A 19,190-nucleotide genomic window follows, 5' to 3' on the forward strand; every position below is an offset into this window, starting at 1 on the left:
GGTACAAAAATGACACTTGCAGCAACTTCATAGCTTGACTAAAATTCATGATAATATTAGCTTAATACTAAAATTGTATTTTGTAACTCCAAAAATGAATAGAAACCATAATAAATTCAACTCGACAAATTATAAATTATTTTTTTTTTAAACTATGAAATTAATTTTGTATTTAGCAAAAAGCTTTCTTCGGCGTTTTCAAATTACATTTTTATGTTTATTTTATATTATTCATTTAATTTAATTTTGTTTTTTACAAAAATCGTTTCCTCAACCAAATGTTAATACCAAATACAAGAACGAGTACGATTTACGATATACTTGGACCAATAAAAGACGAGACGAGACGAGCAACTGCGGACAAATGATCACAAACTGAGCCTACGGCGGGAATATCTCAACTTTCTAGATTATATATATGTAGTTATACATACATATATATAAATATGTAATATATGGTATATGTATTTAACTCGAACAAAGTTTGGACGCACTTTTTCCAATTAAATTCTTTTTTTTTTTGTTCTTTTGTCAGCAAGAAATAAATCTTAATGTTAAACCAAATGTTAATTGTAAATAATACGAAGAAAATTAAGCACCGTAAATAAAATTGTCAACAAATTGTGTTACCTGCTTGTGCTGATACCACAATTTTGGCACAAATATCAAACCCAAGGCGAAGCTATTCGTCAGCTGCGAGCGCACAAACAGCGCCAGCAAAATGGCGCTGGGACTCATTTCCGGCAAATAGACAAAGCGCAGAAAATAGAAACTGGACGACACAAGGAACTCCAGCGTCAATGCAGTCACCAGAAATTGACGCTCCTGCAAAATGGGTAGGAGGGGTAGAAAAAAACAGAGAAAGAGTGTAAGGAAATTAAAAATTATTTTAGATTAGAAAAAAAAGACATTTTGTTTTATTTATACTAGAAATATTATTAAAATATGTAGAATAATCGATGTGTTTACCGATTTTCATTAAATTGAGCTTGATCTTTGTTGGAAAATTGAAAATTGTTCGTTTGCTCACCCGAAACTGTGTATTGGCATTGCGACTGGCAATGGCCAAGTGCAGGCCAAAGCAGAGGATGAGCATCTCGCTAGTCTGCGTCACCAGTTCCCATTTGAGGGGATGGCAGGTGTTGGTGCTGACCTCTCGCAGACTCTCCAACTGAGCGCTCTCCAGCAGATCGAGCGACGAGGCCGTAAACGCGGACATGTAACAGATAACGGCAAAGACCATGGTGCCCAGATATTTAAGCAAATCCACATCGCGGAGCACCCAGCGATGCGCTTTGCGTGTGCGAAAGTCCACCAGATGTCGATAGAGTTTCAGGATAATCGCACCATAGCAGGTGATAAAGCCAATCTCGCGCAGCCAGGGCTCCAGCAAGCAGCGCTCCGTGGAGGCGGGAAAGAAATGGACGGCAACCTAGGACGAGATTTCATTACCATACAGACAAGTTCTGGTTGAGAAACTAACGAACCGATGCATAAAGTAAAACAATGCCCAGCAGTATGGTCTCCAGCACAGTCCACATGCCCGATGCAATGGCCTGAAAGAGAAGAGTGTTGAAGAGTGTTGGGCTGCTAAGGCCGCTAAGGCTTGTCTGCTTGCCACATTCACCTTGCACTTGCGTTGCCTGAACACAATCACGCTGAGCACCACACAGCAGAGAATGCAGGCGCCCAGGACAATGGCGACCAGCAGGCGCAGACAGGCATCCAAGTTGAGAGTGTCCTCCTCCTGAAAGTTGAGGCAAACGCCATGCTGATCACAGTGACTGCAGCCACCCGGACAGGGTATGCACGAATAGTTGTCAAAGCCCTCGGACAGCTCCACCAGATCACCGCGAAAGCCCTGCAACGTCGAGTTGGGCAGGTAATAGGATTCGCGGCACAAACACGTGTAGACATCACGGCTGGCCGCCGGCTTATTCTCCACCAGCAGGCAGAATGTGGTATTCCGATCGCAGCTGCAGAATATAGTGCAGTTATGGAATCATATATAGATAGGCCTAGGTTGTGGCTTGTCTTACCCATGACGCCTGCCAAACACCTCCTCCAGGCCATCGTTGCAAACGTCCTCATCAGCGGCTACGAATGCGGCAGCAACAATTCTGCAAAAGTTACGGAAACAAACTTTGTTTTTAACATTTCTTGTTAACATTTATGCTAACAGCTACTGGCTGATTAAAGTATATGCTGTAATGAATCTAAAATTTAATTTTTAGCTTTGTTTTGAGCGGGTTTCTAAATATTATATGAATTATCAGCCAACTCTTTTCATGTAAAATAATAATAATAAATAAGTTAGTCCTTAAAAATTATTATTAATTATTATCAATCCAAAAAGTTGAGATTATTTCTTATCAAATAATTAAGTAAGCCTGGCTAACTCTTGTATCGATCGTCAATCTGTCAATAATTATAAACTATATATACCTTCATATACATATATGTATGTATATATCTAATTATTATTGGCAACTCACTTGATTCGGTGGTCGGTGAATGATATGCGAAATGGCCACAGCCAGCGCCCCGTCAACAGGTTGCAGTCACGAAAGGGCGCTCCCCACTCCTGGGTGCCATCGCTGCTATTCCAGGCGGCTCTATGAGTATTTTCGATAGGATCAAAACAATTAGTGAACTGTCAACTGCACGCAAGCACGGGCTATAGTTAGTTAATAGTATTATATAATATGTATGTGCTTTGTTTTGATCCATCAGGGAAATATACGAATTAAAAGCGTATAATAAAACGAAATGAGGATTTGTCAACAAATGAAAATGTGTTAAATAAACAAACATGAATTAGTAGTAAAAATATAATAAATATTAAGATTTAAATATTATAAAAATTAATTTTAATTTTAAGCAAAAATAACTTAATGCCCTTCAGAATTGTTTCAACTATTTTAAATTTATCTTTAGATTATGTTATAGAATTTTTGCTTTATGCCTCAACTCACCCCAATTCCCGCCAATAGGAACCCAAGTACGCCTTATTATGCACCTCATTCGGTGGTATCTGAAAGTGAAATGAGAGACGAATAAAATGTAAGAATGAGTGAATGAGTGAATGAGCAAAGAGCATAAATCAGTTAAGCGCTATGTAAGCTAAATGCCATTTGCTTTTATTGTCGCTGGCTCGGAGACTGACCGTCACATTGTCCCTGAATTTGACAACGACTGTGTGTATGCTGGGCGCCGCGATGGCAAATGCCAGCAGATTGTCATCCTCGTTGAGGGCGTGGCTGGCAATGGCGTTCGCCCGACGGCTAACCTCCGCGCGCGTCTGCTCATCTATGGCAATGGGCATGTTGGCATTTGGAAATTTATTCGATAGGAATTCCGTGAATTTGCGTGCTGCGTCCTCGGCTATTTCGGTGAAGGTGTAAAACTGAAAATTCAATAAAAGCCAAAAAGTTATTATAAATATATATGTATTTTTATAGAAATCAATATCATATCAATTATTTAGGCTATCGACGTTCGATTCTTTGGCCAACTTTTATAATGTCTTCAATAAATTTCCCATAGCCTTTTATCCCTTTTTTTTTTAAGTAGCACTACTTATGCAACGTTTACGAATACAGCACACAGAGGAATACAAAAACGGACAACACCCAGAAGATAAAGTTATTCTAAGAGCGTAACTTTGTATATATTTATGTACATTTATATATATGTATGTATATACAGCAGAGTAAACCCAAATGGAAAGCATTGAAAATTTGCAAACAGCACAGCAAAGCAGAGGAGATGTAATCCGAGCTAGTAATATGATAAGCTGTGCTGCACACATGACTCTCGAGGGCTGTAATACTCTGTTTGCCCTAGACTAAAGCACACCTTAGCCCGAGTATCAAATGGAGGTGGTCGGAAAATGCGTGCTAACCTTAAGTGGGTGATATAATTGGTGTGAACGCGAAGAAAATTAAGCATACGTAAATAAGATGACCCCAGCAGAAAGCGAGTTTTTCTACTCCTCATATGTATGTGTGTGTGTGTGTGTGCACGCGCGAGTGTGTGCTGGCTATTAATTATTCACATGACGCATGCTTTTGCCCGGTTCAACACCTTTGGGCTGGTTAGCTGCGTACTGGCATGCAAAAAGTTGTTGGCAAATAATACGATTTAATGTCCAGGCAAGGCAGCGCAACAAAGTGCTCCTAATGCTATATGTATATATAAATATATGTGTATATATAGACAAAGAGAGCGAGAGAGAGCTGCGCTCTGTTCTAGTGGGCACAGATGCGTCGCTGGAAAGGACAACTCTGATGACATCATTATGCCTTTTGGTAACAAAAGGTAACCGCAGCACGAGGAGAAAGAAGGGGATTAAGCTGAATGGAGGCCAGGCTGTGGCTGTGGCTGTGTGCGTGTGTGTGTGCGTGTGCGTGTATGTGTGTGGGTGAGTCACCTTTGGCTTTTCAAACAAATATTTCCCATTAGCAATGCTCGACGCGCTGGGGCGACCACATTGCGTATACGTTATGTGTGCCAGATGAAAAGCCAAATGAATTATTAACAAGAAACAAACATATTTGTACACAAATAACTAACACACACACACACACACGCACACACTCATATGGAGAGGGTCGATCCATTCAGGCGTGTTGCGGTCTCCGCCAAAGAAATAAAGAAACAAACAAAAACGACAACAACAACAAATGCGAAACACTTGTAAATAGCAAAAACCACAAAACAGAAGCGAGTGTGCAATAAAACATGCATATATTTGCAGGCGCGCACACACACACACACACAGCTGCTTATACACATGTAAATAAAGTCAGCAACTATGCCAAGTGCTGTGAGCCACACACACACACACGCATACACTCACTCATACACACTTGCACAACCCACAAGCAGTTGAAATGAAATCCGTAAAGCGCGTTTTACTGGCTTTTTAATGTCTCCTGCCTCGACATCTCGTCGCGCACTCGGATATGCCGGCATTTGCCACATATATGTATATATGTAATAACACACACATACACATGTTTTGCTACACTTAAAAATAAAAAAATAAATCAAATAATAAATAAATAAAGAAAACAAAATGAGAGAAATGAGTCAAAGATATCTCAATTCTGTTGAGTTTATTTTTAAAATAAATATTAAGTTTTAATCTTCTTAATTTTAATTGAATTAAACCCAATTTGGCAACTATTTCTCTCAGTGCATGCTTATACAAAATTCTTACTTATGACCATAAAAATATTTACATGCCCATATGGCATTTGGTCGTTGCTGTTGTTGTCATTTGCATGTTTTGCCATCGTGTTATTCGCTTTGTGCTTAATGAATAAAATATGTCAGCTGCTTTGCTTTGCTTTGCTTTACGTTTATTCTTCGTACTGCTTATTTTTTGTTGTTGCTTCTTCTGCATTTATTTTTTGTTATTCTTTTTTTTTTGTGTTGTGTTTTACTGCTGTTGACACTTACAAATCTCATCTGGGCAGCTTAGAAGTATGCACTACTCGGCGCACATCTTCATTATGCAGTGCAACTGCCTGACTGCCTGTGGGGCGACCTGCTTGAGTGTTTTTTCAAGTCTGCGCCGCATTGCAATTTAGCAAAACGCTCGCTTATTCAAGCGGCGCACGCAAATTGTGGATCACGTTTCAAGTTTTTGAATGTGCTAAAGAAGTGTAATTCAAAAACGAAGCATTTAACCATGCACCGAGTCAAGCTGCAGGCGCCTGGGCCATTTTTAAGAGACATTTCCGGTTGCTGCCTCGGGCTTATGTAACCCCTTTGTTATGAATATTTGGCGGATGCCAGAGAACAGCTTAACAGTTCATATTAATGTTTGTGGAATGGATTAAATTTGTATTTTACTTCAGTTAACCTATCTGAATTGAATAATAAATATATATCATCAAAATTGATTGAATGTATTTTATATACAATTTATAATAATTTGTGAGCAGTTTTATTTTTGCTTTGTATCTATATAAAGCTTTAAATACGTTGAAATTTATTATCTTATCAACACGATTGATAAAGGTATAAATAGTCAGCATTTCCGGTTTGCGCCTAGCGCGTATGCAACACTTTTTCAACCGAATATTTATTACTCTGCTGTTAACTTAACATTTCCTGTTAACAGCGGTAATATGATTGACATGTTCATATAATTTACTTGCATTTACCATTAAAACTCTTTATTAGCTATATTTATATAGGTTATTCATATAAGAAAAATCCCCAAATATCAAATATGCAACTTTAGTTTAAAATAAATAAAGATTTTCAGCATATTTTCTATAGCTATTTATATATCAATTATTTTCAATTATTTTCTATTCAAACAAAGTTAGACAAACGAAAACCAATTGTTCAAATGGACTTGGGCTACAGCCATAAATCATGAAAGCAATCAATTGAAAACCTATTTTTATATAAAGTATGACTCCGGTGCAAGGCATGAGCTAAATCTGTGGGGTGCAATTAGTTAAATAATTTTGACGTTGCATTGTGTTTCGTTAGTTAGTTTGCTGCTTCACCGTGGTTCTCGCTGTGCTGTGCTTGCTGTCGTTGTTACTGAAACAAAGGCAAACAAATAGGCAGCGGCAGGGCATACATATAAATTTGCGAGCCTGTTGTTGGAGCGTAACAAAAGCAAACGCTGACAAGAGGAGCAGAACCAGCAGCAGCAGCAAAAGCAGCAATAATAACAATAACAATAAGAACGAGCAACAACAATAACGCTTGACAGGCAGTGGACAACGCGTCCGCTCTTGACCAGAGCCGCAGAACCAAACAAAAGACAACCAGCCGGGACAGGCTCCCAAATGCGTTTCAATATACACCACCAAAAAGTATTATAAGTATGCTATAAGCTATGTAACTTTATAACTTGCAAGTTTCGAGTTTAAACGGAAAATGTCACGACTTTCGCAAACTTTCCTATATAACTGAGAAGCAGAAAAAAAAAAATAATAATAACAAATTTTGTATCTATCAAAAACTACATCAACAAGTTTCACTACGAGAAATGTCTTGTAAATATGACTCTTTAACATTTGTTAGTGTAATTTAGTTTCGGTGTGCCTTATAGCTGCTCTTTTTAGTTATATTTTTTTCACTCCCACCCCAAGCTCAGCTGGGCTGCAATGTGCGCCACTTTATTCATTATGCTGTACAACGTTTTCATACATACACACGCCCAAGTGGTGGACCTACGTGGCTAAGTATGACACACTCAAGTGTATAGATCCAAATCGCACACTCATACAGACACATACACACGCACACACATACTAAGAGCAGTTTACAAATTTGCTTGCCATTTTGTTCAGAGCAATTGAAATTGTATCTTTTAATTATGGCTCTCAGCTGCTTGGCAATTGCGTCAAGTCCCAGCATCCAGCCAGTAAGCCACTCACTCTTTACCTCATCGATCGCTCATGCTGTCTGTGTGTGTCTGTGTGCGTCTGTGTGAGTGGGCGAACAAGACAGGAAGTGGAATAGCTGCTACGTGGCACATTGTTTACACGTTGTCCGATTGAATATTTATACGAATCGCGCAGCTGGCTAAAAATAGCTGCAAAAGCAACTTAAGGCTGAATTTCAAATTGGAAAAGCACGATGAACATTGTCTATCGATGTAACTAAATAATTGAACTGTTTAACTCGATAACACTTTAAGTAGATTTGCCAATTTATCGATAATGCAATTTTGCATTTGGCAAAGAAATTAGTATATTTAGCATATCTAACAACACTCACGCGCTCATCCCTGACTAGCTGATTGGCGGATGAGCTTGTGGTTGAGAGTGTCGCTATCTTTAAATTGCAAGTTCTCGTTGGAATTGTCATGCAAATTCAATTAAAATATCGTTGATAGACCGCGCACCAGTTACTGGCAGCGAGATACAGGCTAAGATACGGCCCAGAGCCCTTGGCTGTGACTTCTTTAGTATCTTTTAATTAACTTGCGAGAGCAAAACGCGTGACATGCCGTCAAGCAGACGACGAGCTGCCTTCCTACGGTATGCCACCCGCTGCCTGCTTGCAAATCCCATGTAATACCTGTAGCCCTGCCACACCCTCTGTTGCCCAGTTTTCCTTCGGCTTGTGGCTAGATACTATGTGCGTCAGACATGGCGTATGCGAAATATTTTTTACGACCGTCAACAACATGGCGAGGCAGGATGGGCTTTTGCCTGGGTTTTTCTTTCGAATTTCGTGCGCGCAAAAAGATTTTTGTCAGCATGAAAATGCGAAAGTCTGATTCAACTTATGCTCGAGAAGCCACGTCAGTGGGAGACCAAGGGTGTCAAGTGGGGTTGCTGCCTCAGCAATTTTATTGATTAGACACCGAAAAAAATGAATACGCCCATCCCCCCGTGCTGCTGCTTCTGCGGCTGTCGGTTCTGCTTCTGCTTCTGCTTCTCCATCTCCTTCTGCTTGTGACATTTTCGACCGAGTAGCATTTTATCAACTGCTAAGCTAGCAGTTTTAAATATTCATGCTAATTGCCCGCTTTGGGTCGATTGCAAGCTGCAATTTTTCCCATAGCCAAAACAATTGTCCCCCAAACGACCCAAGCGGATGACAGAAATAGCTTACAAAATTGAGATAATTAATGGATTATCCAATTAAATCTGATAAATGTTCTGTCAATCAAAGTTTTGGTGCATTTAAAAGTGTTTTTCTAGAGTATCCCTGAAGGTCATATACTACTAGTTTGAGATTGTGACCTTAAGAGCATATTGTAAAACTACTCTTTAAAGACAAATGTAGATTAGGATAGCGAAATTTATTTCTTTCAGTATTAGTATCTGTTTTTTGCTTGAGAAGCAAATATTTTGATAGTTATTTTTAATGTCTCGATTTGAATGTTTGTTAAGCTGAGAAAAACATCTACAATTCTGTATTTATATAGATCAGTTCAGTCTTTGCCTTTGTTTGATCAAGCAGCACTCATTGCAGATTTGCAAAGAGCACAAATGTTAATAACAGTTGGATGGCTGTTATTAAAACATCAATACGTTAACAGACTGTGAAACGGCTATCATAACAACTTTCATGTTAATAACAGTCTCATGTGCTAGCTGTTAAACTATGAGTTAGGCTTTTCCTTTTTATACTTTACAAAGCAGGTCCTAACAGACTGGATTTGCGGCCATAACAGCGCAACTTTTGGTACAAATGTTAATAGCAGAGTTCAGCACAAACTTGTAAACAAAAAGAGTTACGCTTGCATAACAGTGCAATTTATGCCAAAAATGTTTAACAGATCTGATAAACGAACTGTTAACAGCTGAAATGCCAGCATAAATAACTTGCATTTATAGCTAAGGGGTATTATTTAAGGTATTATCAAATATAATTGAAAACTTACCGGCTCATCGGGCAGCGTCTCTAGGACTTTTGGCTCACATTTCTCTGCTTTTTTGCTGCTACTGCCAGTGGCTGTGGCTATAGCCGAAGTTGTTGTTTGTGCTGCAGCTGGTGATGTTGTTGTTGTTGCTGCCGTTGTTGGTGGTGTGCCTTCGGCTGTGGTTGTTGTCGTTGTGGCGCTGCGTTTGCGCAAGCGTTCCGCATTAGTCAGCGCGGACACCACACTGCCCACGGGCAACAGCTCATCGAAATCAAAGCCATTCGCCTCGTGCAGCTGGTATTCCGGCACGCTTTCGCGCACCTGAGCGCGTTTATAGTAGGCGAGCAGAGCATCGCGTCGACTGCTGCCGGGCGATGCTGTCGCATGTGGCAGCAATGCTAACAGCAGCAGCAGCAGTGGCAGCAGTTGATAAAGTCTGTGGCATGGCAGATAGCAATTCTTGTTGTTATAGCGGTTGCTGTTGTTGTGTTTGTTGCTATTTTGTGCAGTTACTCGTTGGTTTTGTTGTTGCTTTTTCAGGTGGTCTCGGTCTCTGTGTTTCGTGTGGCATTCGTGGCTGAATAGTTGAGTATTCGTTAGAGTATTCATTTGATTTTGGTGGCATATTTTGTTGCTTTTACTGCATTCACGCTTATTATGTTTCTTATTAATATTATTAATATTTTGATAGTTGATTTCATGCATTGAACTTTGAGCTTTTGACTTTGTTGCTATGCACAGTTCCATATCACTAGATTTGTTCGGGGTATTTTGTATAAAAATTTGTGCTGATGTTGCTCTTCTTCTACTCTCACTTCTCCTTCTTCTGATTCGTTCTCTCTGTCTTCTAGTTGCAGCAGTTGTAATCGTTGTGGGCGTGACGTCCTGGGCAGCTTCAATTTGTTATTCCACGTGTGGCACAGCGCGCACATCTGCAAATGAGAAAAGTTTGTTTCTTGTAGTCAAAAATGCAGCAAAGATAATAAAGCAAAAGTGCTTCAACCGAGATTGGCCGACAACGAGATACCCGGTAAGCAAAGGTGGGAGAATGTCGAAGGTAGGGCTTCATCAAATTTTTGATTTATAAATAAATAAATAATATATATATATTATATGTTAGAGCAGGGACAATAAAGCCTTTCAGAGTACGTATACGAGAAGAGTCATAGGCTATAGATCATAGATCTGTTAAACAAAAAACAATCATCATCTCTTAAGCATTATTCAGCTCTTACAGTCTCAAGCCGCTAGACTTAACTAATCCACCCCGAATAAGAGCAGAGCATCAAAAAAGACAAATATTCAAATTTAGCTCAAGCGTTGCAGACTTGAAGTGGCAAAAGTTGCCAACTTCTCGGCTACACATACATACATACCTATATACAAATATATATACGTAGATGGAGGGAAGCAATTTCATAATTAATAAAACTACGAGCCCTGTCGAGTGGTCCAAAGACGGACCAAGTTTTTGTCCTCCTCTGCAGCGTTCAATTTTATAACACGATTTAAGAAAAAATGAAAAAGTGCACAGAGTTTGCGAAAATGGATGGAAAACTTTAAACAACATTTAAGCATCAACTTTCTTGTTTTTTTTTTTTCTAATAATAGCGCTAAGCGTCATAGTGCATAACTCAATCTTCTTTAGACTTTTTAATAGATATGCATAGCTCAGTAAATTTTAATAAAGGCAAAATTATTATAAATGTCTTCATAGCCTTCCATGAGTCAGCAATTCAGAGTAGAGTCAGAAAGAAAACTCAAGTGGGGAATGCCCAAGTAGAACTAGATATGGCATTTGAGTCATTCTAGGATTCTATTTACATAATTTATTAAATTGCTGTAAATCTTACACAATAATAAATATCGCAATCTAGCTTACTAAACTTCTGTGTCTGTGCATCATACTCAGGAGTTCTTCTCTGTCACCTTGACAATAACGCTCTTGATCTCTGTATAATTAGTTAACGCATATTCGCTGTTCTCACGCCCCTTTCCAGAGTTCTTATAGCCGCCGAAGGGCGTGTGAGCACCCAGGACATTGTACGTGTTGATCCAAACGGTGCCAGCGCGCAAGGCGTTGATCAGAAAATTGGCCTTGTCCAGATCTTTGGTGAAAACGGATGCGGCCAGGCCGTAGCTTGAGTCATTGGCCCGCTTGATAACCTCTTCGAGGTCGCGAAATCGCATGATCTGTTGCACAGGTCCGAAGATCTCCTCTTTGGCAATCGTCATGTCGTCCTTGACATCAGCGAACACTGTAGGCTCCACGAAGTAGCCCGGTTGACTAGCCCGCTTTCCTCCCGTTAACATCTTGGCTCCCTGCTTTTCGCCCGTTTTGATTAGCTCCAGGATCTTGTCCATCTGTTTTGTGCTGATCTGTGGGCCCTGTTCAGTCTGATCATCGAAAGGATCACCCAGCTTGCGTTTCTTGGCCCGCTCTGCACTGCGCTCCACGAACTCGTCGTAGATCTTATCCTGCACATAGGTGCGCGAGGCGGCACAGCAGCACTGCCCCATGTTGAAGAAGAGCCCGAAGTGGGACGTCTCCACAGCGTACTCCATGTCGGCGTCGTCCAGCACAATGTTTGGCGATTTGCCACCCAGCTCGAGCGTCACTCGCTTCAGGTTGCCGGCACCCGCAGACGTTTGAATCTGTTTGCCCACGGCCGTGGAGCCTGTGAAGGCGATTTTGTCAATGCCCGGGTGTTTGGCCAGATGGGCGCCAATGTCCCCGTAGCCAGGCACAATGTTGACCACGCCTGGCGGAAAGCCTGCCTCCTTTATCAGTTGTGCCACCCACAGAGCCGTGAGCGGGGTCTGCTCGGCGGGCTTCAATATAATGGTGTTGCCCGTGGCCAGAGCGGGCCCCAGCTTCCAGGCGAGCATCAGAATGGGAAAATTCCAGGGTATAATCTGGCCACACACGCCTACCGGCTCGTGCCGTGTATAGCAAAAGAAGTCACCGTCGGCGGCTATAGTTTTGCCCTGAATCTTGTCCGCCCAACCGGCATAGTAGCGCAGATGTTTAATGGTCAGTGGCAAATCCACTGCGTAGGACATGGCGAAGGGTTTGCCATTATCGATTGTCTCCAGGCTCGCCAGATAGACGATGTCACGCTCAATGAGATCGGCCAGGCGGCTCATCAGGCGACCTCTGTCCGAGGCATCCATGCGACGCCAGGGCGAGCCCAACTGGAATGCCTTTTGCGCCGCTTCCACGGCCAGATCGATGTCCTTGGTGCCGCCTTTTTGGATGGAGGCAATCGTATCCTCTGTTGCTGGATTTACAGTGTCAAACTTTTCACCCGAAGTGCTATTTTTCCACTCATTATTTATAAAGATGCCTGTTTGCTTGATTTCCGGACATCTATCAGGTTTGGGCGCCTTCGAGCAAGCAGTACGCATTATGAACTTTGCCAACTTCACACGCAGCAGTACCCCAGGTGAACGCGACATGCTTGGAATTTTGAAACACCGAAAAAAAAATAAATATAATAAATAAAATTTGGGCCTAAAGTTTATAAAACGAAAAGTAAACGTGATCGAAGCTAGAACATTATGTCATGAAAAATTGGAGTATTCTGGCTCATATGTGTAAATCGAGGCTTAAACCTAGCATTAATATATATTCCGAATATCATTGGAATATTTCCCAAATCTCAGATGAATATAGACCTTAATTTTATAACTCTAAGTATGAGCTTAATATTGAACCGGTTCATTGGCTTTTAATATCTGATCATCAAATTACATAAACATCTGCCATTAAGCCACATATAAGTGGCAATAGAAATGGACCAGTTCATGTGGTTTGAGATTTCAGAATAAACAAAAGCATGAACCAGTTTATGTGGTTATTTTTGACATTTTGCAATAAACATAAAAGTGAAACAGATCATGCGGTTACCTTTGGAATTTGCCAAGCCTAAGCCACATTTTCAATATATTCACATTTCACAGTTTATTCCGTAATTAATATTTATATTTCTATCAAATAGTTCACTCGATATTATCGTCACTTTAACTGCTCCACAGCTTTGGCTGACACATTGCGGCTAGGCGGTTGCAACTGTATATTAACATATGTAAATATATATGTTATCTGTGCGTGCCTCCCGCCCTCCACCAGATGGATAGATAGCGATGTAATTACCTATGGAGGGCTGTCACCACGCGCTCACTTTTTACATGCAATTAACTTTAACTGCATTCATCGTTAAAATTATGCTGATTGCCGTTTCATGTGCAGTCACCATTTGAGTGCATTTAAAAATGTCAGAAGTATCACCCAATAGACACACACACACACACTCATACATGCATCTACTAAAACACACATACACAGTTACACACTTACACACTTACACACTGACTCACAGTTCCAATTACGTCAATTGCAATTTTATATCAACGCAAATTGCAATTTAATTGAAAGTGCTCCGCTGGCCATAAAAGCAGCTATAAACATCGTTAAGCTCCGTATAGTATTCTGTATACAAACTATCTAATGCTCTCTCTATATTGCGATTTTTGAACATTCAACTAAAAATGGATTAAGGATGAAATATATGTATGTAGTTTTCTTATATAAATGAAAAGTAAATTTTTGTTAGTATATAAAAAAAAAGTCATCTTATAAATAATTTGGCATTTTATATATGCATACATATAACACATTTTAAAGCTGATTAGATAACTTTAATAATATTTTATATGCAATCTCTATATTATTTTCACTCGACCTGTTTGACAATCAATTTCGAGGGCTCCCAGCAGTCTATATAAAATAGTCTTTGGATAATTAACCAGATTGTTCATATTGTCATTTATGCTTGGCGCTATGCACTGGGGACTGCCACGCCCTCAAACAAGTGGCACATGCTCAGATGATGAAAGAATACAGAAACCAAAATAATAATACAAAGCGTAAAAACTGTAAAAGACAAAAGCAAACGAATGCAAATAAAATGCGCGCTGAATACAAGGATTCCCCAGTGAGCGCAGTAGCTGGTTGCGGATAAGCCTGAACCTCAACTCTGAGCGCCGCCTCTAGGGAGGCGTGGCATATGCCGTAAAGCGCTTTTCAAGTGCCGCAGTGGCTGCGGCAGCCAGCTATAATTTTCGCATTTGCCCCAGTGCAACGAGAAATTAAATAAGAGAAAAATGCGAAATTCAATCGAGCTCGGCTTTTGGATTTCGCCATATTTTTTAAACAATTTCAATGAAATCGAATCAAATGTGATTTATGAAACATTTTTATTTGTACTTATTTTTAAAAGGCTTGCAAATTGCCGTGCGGCGCAAATGGGACATTCAACAAATTGACGCTAATTGAAATTAATTATACCCTATGACCATTGGGCAAATGGGAAATAAGGGGTATTATTGCTTTTAATACTGTTAATGTAACAGGCAACAGTTAATAACGGCAATCAACTCTGTTTAAGCTTTTACTTGAATATTGCATACAACTAAAAGTAATCGATAAATATCGATTTAAATTAGGTATTTTATCGAAGTTTAAGACTTTTTCTTACTTATATATTATTTGCTATAAGCCGAAATCTTAAGGCGTACATAAATTACAATAGTTGCTAATCGATATTTATTGGCTCGTGTCATACTAAATATTTTGTGTGGCTTGAAAACTTTTCGCTTCATTGATATTGACTAGTTGGGTATTTGTTAGTCGAACACTTTCGATCGGCACACGATTTTATTGTGTGTTTTCGACACAATTCAGAGTATATTGGGCCCATTCCCTTTTGGCACATGCGCCATAAACAAGTCGCCGATTACGTGATTTGGCCAGATGCCAAATCTAGATATGGAGCCTCCCAAAAAAAAAGAAAAAAAAAAACCAAAATAGTGCAGCAGCTTAGCCAGCTGTTGCTGTTGTTGTTCATGTTGTTGTTGTTGCTGTTGCTGTTGCTGTTTGCTAGCTAGTTGCTGCCTGTTTTCTGCCTGGCTGCGTCGCACCTGGCCTCACCTTGACACTCGCTCAACTGCAGCTAATGCGAGATGTGAATCTGCTGCACAGAACGCTCCGCACTCACTCTCTCTTTCCCTCTCTCGTTTTCCCTCTCTTTACATATGTATAAATGTGTGTGTGTGTATTGGTTTTACAGTTTCGCACACACAGTTTCCAATTAACAGCGCCGTGCGAAATTGTTGTAGCATACTTTTCTGCGCCGCTTGCCACACTCGCACACATTGAAACCATATTGTTGTTGCCATGTCATACAGTGCGTATGTATGTATGAGTGTCTACCTGTCTTTTGCACAGATTTGAATCCCAACAACTTTACGTTCTCCCCTGGTAATTGGAATTTTTGTGGCTAGAGCAACGAGTAAATCACAAATCGTTTTCAGCTCGCTTCAAACTTGCAATTTGCATCAGTCTGTTGCATGCAACATTTGCCAATTCACCTGCACCCGTTGCTGCTGCTCGAGAATCTCGTCCTGTTCATATTATGCTCAATGTTATAATTAACCGCAAACTAGATTGAAATTACGCAGCAATGATTGAGCAATCCACTTAAGCATTACGAAATACATAGAGCAAAGCAGAGGACAGCACAAGGATAGATATCAAGAATCTGGAAGCTGTCATAAGCTTACGAGCTGAAGGAGAAAATAAGAGGCAGAGCTGTCTCGGTAAAGGAAGTGACTAAATAGTCCCCTAGATAAGAGAATGGAAAGTTCTCTGATAAAAACTTAAGCTAAATATGCATATAGAATAAGAATAGAATTTTACACATAGACGAGTGCATAAAACCCTTCTGCTTGGCATTCCTTTGCAGTTAGGGTATCTCATTCGTGGTCTGGCCAACAGCTGTTGCATTTTGTAATTGGTTTTGTTCAGTCTATTATGGAATTGTTCTTGTGGCCTGGCAAACATTTTGATGGATGGTTCTGATTGGAGTGCCTGTCCGGCAATGGCAATCATAATAATAATAATAATAATAATAATAATAATAATAATGAATCATATGTAATGTGCTTAAAATAGTCAAGCGTGAAAAGAGCTTGCATCGAGGCTAGGCAAAGAGAGAGAGAGAGAGCAGGAGTGAGGGAGAAAGAGAGAGGAACAGAGAGCGAGATAGAGCAAGGCAGAGATGACATGAGTCCTGGTGCCTTTCATTAGACAAATGTTATTTGGCCTGGCTGCACACACACACACATGGACAATGCTGAAGCGTGTGACAATCAAACAATGCAACAAAATTTATAGAAACACACTAGCACACTGAGTGTGAGTGAGAGAAAAAATGGTTAACAATTAGACAATGGCAAACAAGCAACAAGCAAAGCGATTGCAACGTTAAGGACAAATTGTGCGCCGCCTGCTCCCGGCTGCTGCTCTTCGTCTTTGTCCTGCGGCGCGTCCTTTGTGCTTAAATAAGCTCAAGCAGCTGCGCTTCAGCAAGCAGCCGACCAGAACCCAATCCTTTGCCAGCTAAGCCCCCAGACCCCAGACCTCGGCGACAGGCGCCCTGACGACGACCCACAAAAGCCAACAAATCGGACAACACATTGCCTAGCATCCTGCTCCTGCCAACAGCTGTGCCCCCCACGCGCCCATCTACCATCAGCCCAACCCTCACAGGGCTCGAGCTCTCTGCATTGTCTGACATTTGAGCTAAAAGCATCGAGTGCCAGCCCCAAAACACTTTTCCAATTACGGTTTCTATAATGAAAAACTGTAACGCTTGTACCGTTATTGCGCCAAAAAGGCTTTTTTCGGCTTGGCTGCCGCACCCCGCGCACCGTTCACCATGCACCGCCCATCCCATTTTCGGCTCTGGTATGCTTAAAACCTTTTCTCAAGGACGAAACGCTGTCAACGCCGCTGCTGCCTCGGCTTCCGCTGCTGCTGCTGTTGTCGTTTCTACAACAAGTTTCTCTTCTTGTTTTTTAATCACTTTTCAGGGTCTAGCACCCGGTATACCCTTACTTGTTGTCGTTGTTGTTGTTGTTGTTGCGTAACCCACTTGGAAGCGCTTCCTTTGGGCTGTTTACATGCGCAATTTGCTCAAGTGTTTGCTGTTTATATCATTAAAGCATTGCACGAGCTGCATTGTCTATAATGTTTGTCAACAATAAGGGTCTAATAGGCCATAGATTAACAACTCAAATACACTTAAGAGACCCTGGAAAAGCTAATCTATTCAACAATATACAAATTGAAGACACTTCACAGGGGTCACAATTAAAAGTTCGTTTCGGACGATGTCTTTAATTAAGTAGTTGCAATTAGTTTTCATGGCACTCGAAGTTGATTTTGGGGTATTTACATTTTACGGGATTTAAGTACAGGCTTACAATATTTTAATTTATAAATTCACTAAGAGCCATTGAAAGGAGCTATGCTCGACTTTCAACTGTAATGTTGACCTTGCTCAAAACCTAAAGTGGGCAATATTGTAGGAAACTAATCCAACCCAAGGCTTAACTTAAAAGTCATATTTATTTTTATAAATATTATAAATTACAAGGAATTGGCGTACAATGCAATATAATGCGTATATAAGAGATCTTATTTATATTCGCTTTTTCATATTCCATCAGTCGACTTTTTGTTTTGTTATTCCTTTTTTATCTTTCTCAGGCTTTTTACATTCCTCTCTCTCTCTCTCTTTCTCTCTCTCTCTCTCTCTCTCTCTCTCTCACTCAAACACTTTATCCGCCTGTCTCTATCGATTTCAATCTGTCTCTCTCTATCTCTCTTTCTCGCTCTCTCTTTGTCTTCAATATCTAAAATGATAGCATCTCATCCCTCTTGCTTTCTCTCTCACTCTATCTCTTTTATAATAATAACTCTAAAACTCTTGGTCTATTTGTCAATGTCTGTCTCTTTTCTTCTCTTTCTTATTTATTGAAGTTTGATGACTTTCGTCTTAGAATGGTATTTTAAAACATCCTTTAGCTATCGATCAATTACAAATTGTGCATTAACTAGATAATATCGTAATTCAACCTAATTATTGGTTCTAATAATATATCCTACCCACCAGAATGCTCATCGGACACATCACACATACATATCAATGTACACACAAAAGTATATAAATGTATACATACATATAAATATATATATAGATACTTATATTTATATGTGGGTGTACGTATATGTGGGTAAACAGGAGCAGCTCTTTGGCTGTAATCTACTTGGCCTACTTGGGCTAAGTGCGCTTTTAGATAAAAGTCGCTGGCTAGGCGGCACCGGCACGCATTAGAGGCAGCCGCTCGCACGATGGGCAGGAGCCGGAGGCGGAGGCGGGTGTGGATGGCCAGGGATAAACATCCTTGAAAAAGCAGCGGAGCTTGTGTGGGCGCGCCCAATGTTGTGCTACGGCATAATTTGTGCGCCTGAACTGAACTGAACTGAAAAATTGTCAAGCACATCTCAATGTTAATGTAGACAACAGCAACAACAACAACAGCAACAACAACAACGTCAGCAGCAACAACAACAAACAAAATTGAACTTTTCGAGGTTACAACATTTTATTGGCTTTGTTGACGGCGCTGTCGCATATACACATATATGTATGTATGTATGTGCGTATGCATGTGTACATATGCATGTGTATATGTGCGCTTAGGCACATAAATATACATATATCACATAAAATAGTCACAAACATTTTCGTGTTTATTTCGCTTGAAAGCGCGTAAAAATGTCGCTCCAATTTTATTTGCTGACTGCAAAAAATGAAAATAAAAATAAAAATAAAACAACAACAACAACAAAATTTGCGACATTTTTCACTTTACAAACAAAGCTGAAATTTCACTTTCAGCCCGATTTAATGCCCTAACTTTAAGATTT

General features: G+C 40.2%; 2 protein-coding genes and 1 long non-coding RNA gene across 12 annotated transcripts in view; 1 reads left to right on the top strand and 2 right to left on the bottom strand.

Annotated features, from left to right (window-relative positions):
- smog (G-protein coupled receptor 158 smog) overlaps positions 1-19,190 on the bottom strand; it is a 31,778-nt gene that overhangs the window by 4,568 nt on the left and 8,020 nt on the right. For all 10 annotated transcript variants that reach the window (XM_089257319.1, XM_030385530.2, XM_089257318.1 and 7 more), the window contains exons 3-11: positions 9,374-10,284; positions 3,167-3,406; positions 2,976-3,034; positions 2,496-2,615; positions 2,040-2,120; positions 1,628-1,976; positions 1,488-1,556; positions 1,031-1,432; positions 631-825 (exon numbers count right to left, since the gene is read on the bottom strand). In XM_089257319.1, coding sequence (XP_089113445.1) covers positions 631-825; positions 1,031-1,432; positions 1,488-1,556; positions 1,628-1,976; positions 2,040-2,120; positions 2,496-2,615; positions 2,976-3,034; positions 3,167-3,406; positions 9,374-10,099 — 2,241 coding nt within the window. In that variant the 5' untranslated portion in view covers positions 10,100-10,284. The remainder of the gene's footprint in view (positions 1-630; positions 826-1,030; positions 1,433-1,487; positions 1,557-1,627; positions 1,977-2,039; positions 2,121-2,495; positions 2,616-2,975; positions 3,035-3,166; positions 3,407-9,373; positions 10,285-19,190) is intronic.
- On the top strand, positions 2,580-3,347 carry LOC149091791 (uncharacterized). The gene is made up of 2 exons (XR_016196397.1): positions 2,580-2,682; positions 2,950-3,347. It is a non-coding gene; the product is annotated as an uncharacterized LOC149091791 (long non-coding RNA).
- On the bottom strand, positions 11,210-12,861 carry LOC115563097 (aldehyde dehydrogenase, mitochondrial). Its single transcript, XM_030385550.2, has one exon. It carries the CDS (start codon positions 12,809-12,811, stop codon positions 11,261-11,263), a length of 1,551 nt encoding a protein of 516 aa, XP_030241410.1. The 5' UTR covers positions 12,812-12,861; the 3' UTR covers positions 11,210-11,260.

This window comes from Drosophila navojoa, chromosome 3 (genome assembly GCF_054131105.1).
Source record: "Drosophila navojoa isolate 15081-1374.11 chromosome 3, UAZ_NAV_1.0, whole genome shotgun sequence".
Lineage (NCBI taxonomy): Eukaryota > Metazoa > Arthropoda > Insecta > Diptera > Drosophilidae > Drosophila > Drosophila navojoa.